Source organism: Hipposideros armiger, unplaced genomic scaffold (genome assembly GCF_001890085.2).
Source record: "Hipposideros armiger isolate ML-2016 unplaced genomic scaffold, ASM189008v1 scaffold_443, whole genome shotgun sequence".
NCBI lineage: Eukaryota > Metazoa > Chordata > Mammalia > Chiroptera > Hipposideridae > Hipposideros > Hipposideros armiger.
In genome coordinates, this window is record NW_017731793.1 from 1012354 (window position 1) to 1023001 (window position 10648).

The 10648-nt window shown below is 43.7% G+C and overlaps 1 protein-coding gene across 1 annotated transcript in view; it reads left to right on the forward strand.

Moving 5' to 3' along the window:
• The window catches only part of CABIN1 (calcineurin binding protein 1), a 174519-nt gene that overhangs the window by 57485 nt on the left and 106386 nt on the right, over positions 1-10648 (forward strand). The window contains exon 16 of the mRNA XM_019665398.1: positions 495-638. Coding sequence (XP_019520943.1) covers positions 495-638 — 144 coding nt within the window. The remainder of the gene's footprint in view (positions 1-494; positions 639-10648) is intronic.

Below are 10648 nucleotides of genomic sequence, written 5' to 3' on the forward strand. Positions count from 1 at the left end.
TTCTGTTCTAATATTCTTTAAAAATGTTAGTTACAAGCCCCCTAATGGGTTATGTATGGCCCAGATTTCGAAAACAACAAAGGATCTTTAAAGAAACTAGTAATAGTTCTAGTGGTGAACAAACATTTAACTAAAATTTGGTGGTTCATTTTTCTTCTGTAATATTCAAGTAGACCTAAATATAAGAATTTTTTATTTAAGACATGGTGTATGTAGTCTGGGTTCCATTGTTATAAATTACTTATCTTTTAAAATGTCTCATGTGCCCAGAAAGATGCATCCAGTGATGTTCACCAAATGTCAGCATTGATAGATTCCTTCTTTGTGCTTTCCTGTATGACTTGAATTGCTTAGTAAAGCTAGTCAAGTCATTACTTATTTTAAAAGACAAAAAGGAAAGAAAGAAAAACCTGTGGCTGTCTTGGTAAAGATAGCAGAGCCCCGGAAGGAGAGGCCGAGCCCTGTAGCTCCTTCACATGTCCCTGCAGTGACTCACTGACTGTTGGCCTGCTCTTTCCCCAGTGATGTCCGAGACGTCCTTGCTGCCGTCCTCCCTCATGCTGCTCAACACGGCCCACGAGTATTTGGGCCGGAGGTCCTGGTGCTGCAACTCAGATGGGGCTCTGCTGCGCTTCTACGTAAGTGCTGCAGGTGCCTGTTTGGCCTTCCCCTGCAGTGGGGCCCATTGTGCTGCTTTGACTTACTGCGCGGACATGACTACTCAGAGTTGCCAGAAAGTCTGAACTTGGTATCCTGTGCACCTGGGGCTCAGGGGGATCTAGACCTGGCCTTGAACTGCTGGTGGATTTAGATCCACTTGTCATTACCGAGGCTGTTAACGTGTCTAGCACAGGGTCAGTCCTTTGGTAGTAATTTTAGAAGTAAGCTCTACCTTCACCACCACCTTCTTCTTTTTTTTTTTTTTTAAAGAATTTTTTTTTTAATTGTGGAATTGGGAGATGGGAATAGCGCTGGGGAATTGGGGGAAGGGGAGCAGACAAGTTGCTGTCCTTTTGTTCTTCAGTCTAGTTGTGGACGTTGCTTCACTGGCCCAAGTTGGCACCATCATTGCGCTCTTCCTGGGCGAGGCAGATCAGTCGCCGGCTTCTGGACNCAACGTGGTGAGTGCTTATGAAGGGCGCCGTCACTGCTCTACGAGGCCTCATACCCGCGAACTCCTTTAATCCCCACAACAGCCCCATGAGATGGGCAGCCCTGTGCCAGCCTTTGCAGTTAACCATTGCTCCCCATGGCCCCTCCTGGGTTTGGGCCAGTGAGGCTGGGGGATGTGGACAGCTGGAGGGCAGCACGGAGCACGCAAGCACAGGTTCCACATCCCAGCTGTCACTTCTTGGCAGTATAATCTTGGGCAAGTCATGTAACATCTCAGCTTTTATTCCCTATATCCACACTGGGAATAATGGTACCTGTCCCAGAGGGTTGTTGCAAGGACAAAATGGGATAATAAAGCCACCACTTGCTGTGGCAAATCAGTGCCGGCACATGGAGGTGCTGAGTGCAGAGTAGTTACAAATGGAGAGGCTGGAGAGGGCAAGCCTAGGATTGAGCCGGGTCAATGCAGTGGTAGAAAATGTGGTTAATTGAATAAATTATATTACAGTAATAATTAAATGATATCTAAGCAAAGATTTCCTGTAATTCTACCAAGTGGATTTTTTCCCCTTGGTTTTCTTGCATTTTTCTGTCTAAAACTTGGCCAATATACTTGTACTTTATATACCTGTGATTGTAATACACATATTTATATATGTACTCAACTAGCTTAAAATTAAATTTATTGGGGATTTTCCCTCAGTAATTTGAAAAATCAAAACAGTGGAAAGGAGAGAAAGCCGACCCTATTCCAGTGACCACCGAGTTAACATGTGGCATGTTTCCTTTCATTCAGTCTCCCTGTCTAAGTTTGTTTACTCCCCAGTTACTTATCAGCTGCTCACTGCATGTTAGTATTCTGTGAATAAGATACCTCAGGCCCTGACAGGTTCATGGTGAGAGGAGACAGACAGGAACACCAAGTGCCAAGCCAGTGTGGCCAGCTGGAAGGGAGAGCACCTCATGCCGCCTGGAGTGGGGGCAGGGGTTGGGCTGAGGCCTGATGGGAGGGCTGGGGAGGAGGAGGACACTGGGAAGATGGAGCAGCGTAGACAGGGACACGAGAGAGCTGGGCCATGTGGGGTGGATAGGGGAAGGGGCCAAACTGAGAAAGCCTCTTATACCCGATTTCAGAAAGCTCCATGGTCTCATAATGCTGTTGAGAGGTGCCCTGCTTACTGGGCCATCCCCCCTGCTGAACCCTCAGCATGGCTACAGTATTTCTGTCTCACAGGTCGCACTTCAGTAAACACCTCATGCATACCGTTTTGCTTCTGCCATAGGATAAATATCTTTAGAGCTCTCAACAAGTAGTACCTCTCTATTTTCCACAAAGGATTTTAGTTATGAAAACTAAAGTTTATAACTATAAATGTTTATTATTTTTCTTATAAAAATAATACAGAAAGACTTCTGGATTAAAGGTCTCCTTTCCCCCAAAATTAATTACGCAAGCAAAATAGTTTTTAAATAAAACTGTCAGTAAGCAAACAAGGAAAGGGAATCAGTCAAATGCTAGAAATTTTGAAAGTGTAGGCCAAGGAAAGAAATGAAAGATTCTGGTTGACTGGCAGCAAGTGTGGTTCCTGTCCCCTCCTCTGTCCCCACTGGAAAATTTAGGGAAGGTGGTAAGTTCACAAAATCTTGGGAAATATTATTAATATTGTCTCATTGATAGAGAACGGGCTGGTGGGGGAAGGCCCTCCATATCTCCTTGGGCTTGGCAGTGGCAGGAACGGCTGCTGGGTCCTGCCATCTTCCAGTGACTAGACTGTATTGAGGGAAGGGGCCCAGGGATAAAACATACTGAGGGCCGGTGGTGAGGGGCCTGGTGTAGGACATCGTCAAATATTGAGTTCTCTGGAAGCAGACACTCAGACAGTTTTTCAGGGATCCCTACTTGTGAAAGGAAGGAGTGGGGAGCAGGATGGGACAGGGAGAGAAGTCCTACTGTGATGCAAGCCTGACAAAGCCTTGGCCCAGAACAGGGAGCTCTGGCGCAGGATGTGCCCATCCAAGTTGTTGTACCAGCTTGAATGGAAGTAGCCAGGCCTTTACACTCACATTTCATTCAGCCCCTGGATGTGGGCTCCTGCAGGAAGTATATGACCTTGGGTGAGGGAACAGACCCTGAAGGAACTGATAGCTAAGGGCTGTCTGCTGACTGCGCTCCTCTCACCAGGCAGCAAGTCCTACCTTAAAGGGGATCTCAGAAGAGAAAACAAAATCTAGGTCCCCCAACAATGACCGCACACAGCCCTAGTCAGGCGATTTCCCTTCTTCTACCTCTGTAGACACAGGCAATGGAAAAGTGGATTGAGAGCAACACCTGCTTTACAATTATAGCTTTAAGGAAAGATATTATGTGGGAGAGTGCCCCAGAAAATTCATTCATGATGTATTAGAGCACTCACATAGTCTGGAGGAACTGCCTTAGCTGACCATGAGCAGGATGGAAAGAAATGACATGGCAAGTATTCTAACATGTAGCCGACTCTTCACCCCATGTTGGGGACGAAAAGGAAAGAAAGAATATGCTATGCAAAAACCAGATGAACTCAGTCTGGAAGAAAACATACACCAAGAAGCAGAGGCCCTGTAAATGATTTGCACAAGAAAATTATTTATTTAAAAATTTGAGCTGATAAAATGAAATGAAAAGGAAAATTCCGGAACTAAGGGAAAACACTGCAAACCAGATCTCACCATTATAAACTAATAAACCAAAACAGCAAGAAGTATTGGGTTGTTGGAAAAGTCATGACGTATTTTTTTCCATGTTTTTCCGTTGCAAAAATGCATCATGACTTTTCCTACAACCCAATAGAAGGAATATAACTGAAATGGAAGCAAGTGGATGTGATTAAGAGCTAAGTGCACTGGAGAGAAGATGTGGTAGATATGGAAAACAAAGATGGTCCAGTGTGAGGATAAAATGGTGCCCCTGATGGAAAGACTCCAACACTGAAACAGGAGAAGCAACCAACCCAATGTCAATACAGGAAAATTTCTCTGAATTGTAATAAAAACTGAGTCTTCAGATTCAAAGTATACAGTATATACCAAAAAAATTGATATACAGCAATCTACATCAAGATAAATTCTGGTCAAGGATCTACTTTAAAAATAAAGATTTTTTAGATTTCTAAACTAAGGAAAAAAAAAGCAGTTTATGGGACAAAAGAATGAGACTCATTTCTGGTTTCTCCATAGCAGTATTCAGTGCAATTGGGGTAATATCTACACAGTTTTCAAGGAAAGAAAGTATGACCTAAGACATCTGGCCACGTTGTTTGTAATTATAGTGGTAACAGACGTTTATAAACAGGGATTCCAGCTCCTATGAGTGCTTCTTAAAAATGCTGCTGGGGGATGAAGTCAGTAAACCAACATGAGTCAGAATGAAATTTCTCAAGAATGAAAAAGCCATGGGAAAGAACTTGTAATGAGCTCCAAATCCATTTAAAATTGGAATTGAGAGAAAGTAACTGGGCTAATTATATTGGGTTGTNTTTCTGACCTAGTGCTGTCTTATAGGACATGATGCTGATGTCTCTCTCCTGCATGGAGCTCCAGCTGGACCAGTGGCTGCTGACTAAGGGCAGAAGCTCTGCAGGTAGGAGGCATTCTGTGTTCTGTGGCAGGGGTAACTTTCTGAACCCTCAGCAGGCAGGAGGAAGGGGGCTTGGGGAGGCTGAGTCATGCAGTTTAGACTTGAATCTGCAGTGTGCGCATTTCCTGGGTTGGCTTGTCAGGCCAGGAAAAATTCAGGGTCTTAGAGAAGTCCCTCGGACACTCAAGTAGTTAGCAGCAGCTGAGCCCCTAGAGGGAGCCACCTACCTGCTTTTCTGTTACTCAGGATTGAAGGAAGTATGTAGGATCTCGGTTTTCCCAAGTTATTACTTGACATTTTATGTGTCCCAGTAATTTTCCCAGATGATGTGGATCATTCTGACTTTTAAATCACCCCTCCAGTGAACAAAGATATGCTCAAACTTCAGTCTGTAAAGTGAGGGTGCTCCAGCTCTTAGGGTCTCTGCATCTCCATCTGCATGAGACTTCTCTCATGCCTGCCACTTGGGGGGCTGTAAGGCTCTGAGGGTCTCAGGGCGCTCATGGATCTGAGGCAGGTGTGGTGAGGGCTGAGGGTGACCTCTGGAGAGCAGAAGGGCATCTGGACCCTGCAAAATGAAGTTGACTCGTTCTGGCCTGGTTTTCAGTGTCTCCTCGGAACTGCCCTGCTGGTGTGATAAATGGCAGGTTTGGGCCGGATTTCCCGGGAGCCCACTTCCTGGGTGACCTCCTGCAGCTGTCATTTGCCTCATCTCAGCGGGACCTGTTTGAGGATGGCTGGCTGGAGTTCGTGGTCCGCGTGTATTGGTTGAAGGCTCGGTTCTTGGCGCTGCAGGTTGGTTCTGTGGTCAGTGCTTGGGGAGTATGCCCTAGTACCCAACAGGGAGGGAAGTGAGCCGGACGCATTGTTGAGGACGTGTGTGCGTGCACATGTGTGGCACCTGCCCGGGCACTGGGCTCAGCTCAAGGAAGGGGGACATGGTGGGGAGTTTCATCACCTCAGAAATTCCAGCATGGCCACCAGTCTCTAAAGCACAAAAGCACAACAGAGCTCTAGAAGGGGTCTCTTATGCTCCCTAGATACCCCACACTCAAGATTGCCTTGGGGTCCTGACCCTTTGCTTATGTTTTTTAGAGAGAGCCTGAGAAAGTGTACAATTGGATGAAGTGCTTTTGAAGGGAATTTACCACCTATTTTGTGTGAATTCTTGGAAAGCTTCCCTTTAGAGCCTGGTCTGGAAGGCCAGGGTAGACAGGCTGTTACCTAGCACCTCACACATTGTGGTACCCAGTACACTGTGGTAGAATGAGTAAAAGAGTGCTGCAGTCGGTTCTGGAATTGGGACAGACCTAGGCTCTAGTCCTGGCTCCACCATTTATTAGCTTGTGATTTTTGAACAAGATACATGGCCTTGCTCAAGTGTCCTCAGTGTCCTCACCTACAACATGGGGCTAGTGAGACCTCCCTTTAGAGTTGTGGTATGAATTCATTTGTTTTTCCGTNGGGCCCTCTGGCGTCCCAAGCCAGCTCTTAACCAACGCGCCACTCGGCCGGCCCTACCTTCACCACCTTTTTCTGAGTCGCGTTTGCCAAACACCATACCAGGTAGTAGTTGCTCAATCAATAGCTATTGCATTCATTCAGTCAGTAAATATTTAGTGAGCATAACCAGACTTCCTCTGTGTTGCCAGCTGTGATTGACTGGGCTTCCTGGGGATAAGTAGCGTGACCCCTGTCCCCAAACCTCACTGTTGAGTGTGAGGCCAAGCAGCATTCAAACAAGTTACAGAGCACAGGAGGGACACCCAACCTAGCTGGTAATGTCTGTTAATAAACATGTTAGTGGAACATAGCCACACCCATTATTTACATATTAATATTAAATATGGCTGCCTTTGCAATACAGTGGGCAGGGTTGAGTAGCTGTGATAGAGTCCATATGGCCTGCAGAGCCTAAAATATTTACTATCTGGCCCTTTAGGAAAACGCTTGCCGACCTCTGCTCTATAGCCCTTCAGTGAGCATACCCTCTCTACAACTGCAATCCTCCCCAGTCCCTGCCCCCCCATTCTCCTCTCCTGCCCTGTGCTTTCCCCATGGCTCTCATCACCTTCTAGCATGCCATATAATTTATTTATTGTTGATTGTGTATCTCTTCTCCATTGAAATGTAACTTCCATAAAGGTAGAAATGTTTGTTAGTTTTGTTCACTGCTGGATCCATGTACCTAGGACAGCATCTAGCCCATAGAAGGTGCTTAATAAATCCGGGTTGAGTGAATGAGAGACTAAGAATATATATAGAGCTCATGTACATGGAGGGCTTGACAATTTGCAAAGCACTTGTGCGGAGGACCTGGAGACTTGGCTAGGAGACCCGTCTGTCTGGCTCAGGGCCCTAGAGCTGGTTAGTCTCCGAGAAGGGTTCCAGCCCCAACTGTAGATGCCTGAGTGTCTGCCCCACCCTCAGCTCCAAGAGCCTCCGGCGTACTCACCCTGGGTCAGCTCCATGCTCCAAGACCATTTATGGAAGAATCATGCCAGGCTGAGTCTGCAGTGCTGCCCAGGAATCAATAACTCCCTTCTGCCTTTCCTCTCCCAATTAGAGAGTGCGGGTATACTGTTTACTTCCCAGGGTCACCTCCACAAGGCAGTCACCCTTAGGCTGATTAGGGGCAAGTTGAGAATGAGTTAGCACCTTTGCAAGCTGGTGTCCAGAGGCAGTGGCGCTGAGAAGGGCAGGCTGAAAGGGTGATAATGGGATGGTCCTACTTCCTCTTTTTCTTAGTCTTATCTTTTTTGTTGGAGCATGAATTCTAGCTGCCAGGATCTGCCAATTGAATTTGGGGGAGTAGCAGTGATAATGAGTATTGCTATTTCATTTTAAAGCTCCTAATTTTCCTGCCCAATGTCCAGCCTTTAGATTCCTCTGACTCTTGCAGCAACTTCTCCTTTGTGGGCATGGCCCCTGCTTGTTAACTGTTCAGGGCCTGACCACCCTGTACCTTCTGCCTGTCACACTCTCCCCCAGGGCATGCATGGCTGGCTCACCCTTTCCTTCCTGTCCTGCAGGCCTTAGATCAGAAGGCACCTTCTCAAAGAGGTGTACCCTGGCCACACCACTCTCTGTCCCATCAACTGCTCTGCAGCCCTACTATTTGTTTCTATGTCACATACCCCTCCCCCAGCAGATGGCATCCCGGAGACCAGGAACCTTTTCTGCCTTGCTGTCTGAAGCATCCCTAGGGCCCTGAGCAGTGCCTGGCATTGATTACTGCCCAGTTATTGTTTTTCAAATGAATGAATGAACAAACGTAAAAACATTCATTCACTGATTCAGAAATGCTTGCCAAGCACTCATCATTCTGGGTACTGTGGGGCTCGGGAAGGCGGTACTTTATTATTGCCTCCTGGTGTGGCCTCAAGTCTGTGGTCTGTAGGGGAAAAGGCCTGTATCGTGAGAGTGCTTTGGCTAGGAGACCCATCTACCTGGGACCCGTCTGCTTTGTGGCAGACATATGGGGAGACCATTTGTGTAGGTTGTTTTCTTGGATAAAGTGGAAATGTTCTCTGAGGGAGAAGCCTTTTCTTGAGTTAGTGTTTCTTTTCATTTGTTCTGTTTGGGTTGATGAAGGCTCATCCATTCATTCACACTATTCAAATGGTCCCTCTCCTGTGGAGCCTTTATTAACTTTGGGGCAGTCCCTCTTACACTGTCTGTCACTAACCAGATTGTGTACACATTAGCCATCTGCTGTATTGGCTGCAAACTTGTCTTCTAATAGAAATAAAAAGTTACGTGCTCTTTATTACCTTCCCTCCCTCTCTTGAAATTGGTATGTGTCTTATTGGCCATGTTTTTATATCTACCTATTGCATATTACTATGTATCAATAAACAATATATAATTGCATGAGCTTTTTAATTTTACATACATAATGTAACCTCTTGCAGCTTGCTTTTATTCATTTCAATTCACTGAGATATATTCACATTGACAGAAGAAAGTCTGGTTCACTCATTTTAATTTCTTTTTAGGATCCTAGTCTATGAGTATACCAAAATTTAAAACTTTTTATTATAGAAAATTCCAAACATATATTAAGGTAGAAATAATAGTATAGTGAGCCCATATACTGAGACCATATACTGATCAATAATTATTAATTTATAATATATAGCCAGTCCCCCATCTTACCCTACCCTGACACATCCCACACTATTTTGAAGCAAATCTTAGCCATTATATCACTTCAGCTGTCAATGTTTGTTACCATAATTTTTTAAACCTTTTCTTTCAATGGTGGCATTAAGGTTTATCCGTTTTTTTGTGTGTGATAAGCAGTATTATGGTTAACATTTGCCAACAAATTGTTTTATCTGTACATGTGAGAGTTTCTGTAGTGGTGGATTCCTATAAAAGGAATTACTACGTCACAGCTTTGCACATGGTCAGCTTTAAAGACTGTAATTTTTAAATTTTTCTCCAAAATACTTGAATTAATTTTATGCTTTTGATGGCAGTATGGAAATTCCCACACATCCCTGTCAGTTCTAGTTACTACAGAGACTTAAATGTTGATGCCTATTTGAGAAAGCAAAATGGTATTTCATTGGTTTGTTTTTTGTTTTGTTTTAATAGTTTCTGATTATTAATGAGGTTGAGAAACTTTGTATGTTTATGGGTCCTCTGATTTCCTCTTTGATAATTTGCCTGTTCATATAATTTGTCCATTTTTCTATTGGGTTGTTTTTCCTTTTCCTGTTGGTGTGTAGAATTCCTTATGCACTCTGAATTCGTCTTTTGTCACTAGTTTTACATGCATATTGTGTGTGTGTGTGTGTGTGTGTGTTACTATGCGGTTTTATGTGGCGTGCCTTTTAACTTTGTGTATGGCATTTGTTTTACAGAATTTAAAATTTTTAATGTCAAACGTAACAGTCCTTTCCCTTATGGTCTGTGGTTTTCTTGGTACTTTGTTTAAAAAATTCTTTTCTCCCATAAGATTATAAAGATACTCTCTATGTTAATCTAAAAGTTCACTCTCAGTTTCCACATCTGGTCTTCATTGCATCTGGATTTCATTTCTGTTTATGAGATAAGGTAGGAATCCATTTTACATTCCATATAGATCACCAGTTTGTTTGTACTATTGAAGAGTCTGTTCTCTCTGCACTGATCTGTCAGGTCCCCTCTGTCGTCTGTTCATACATGTGAGGGTTTGTCATTGGGCTCGGTTCTTTCTAATGGTTTAGGTGCCAACACCACATAGTCTTTGGGAGATCTGGATAACTGCTAGGATTAATCTATTTATGTACCAATTATTCACATTTTCTTGGCTATTTTTGGCCCTTTCCTCTTCCAAAACATTGTAAGATCAGTCAGGAAAGTTTTCTGACCCTCCCCACCCCCATTGGAATTTGATTGGAATGGTGTTGACCTCAGATTAATTTGGGGGAGTGCTATCATTTTTATATGATGGAGTCTTTCCAGTCATGAACATAGTATATCTCTCCATTTTTTTAGGTCTTATATTTTCATGTACCTTACTATGCTTTTATAATTTTCTTCTTAAAACTCTTATGTATGTTTCATTAGATTTATACCCAGGGCATTACATTTTTTTTATTAGTGTTGTAAATAGATATTAAAAATTAGATTTTCCGTTTTGTTTTTGCGCAGGCACTTAGGAACACTATTTAAAAAAAAATAAGTTTCTCTTATTCACAGCTTCTTTGCTTATTGCTTTTATTAATTCTGGTGGGTTATAGATGTCTTGAATTTTCTATTTAGACAGTCATATTGTCCATGAATAACTATTTTTTTTCTTTTCAATCTTTATGTGTTTTTTTTTTTTCCCCTTGTCTTATTCTCTTTTTTGGGGGGAGGGAATTGGGGGAGGGGGAACAGACAAGTTGCTGCCCATTTGTTCTTCAGTTTAGTTGTGGAAGACGTTGCTTC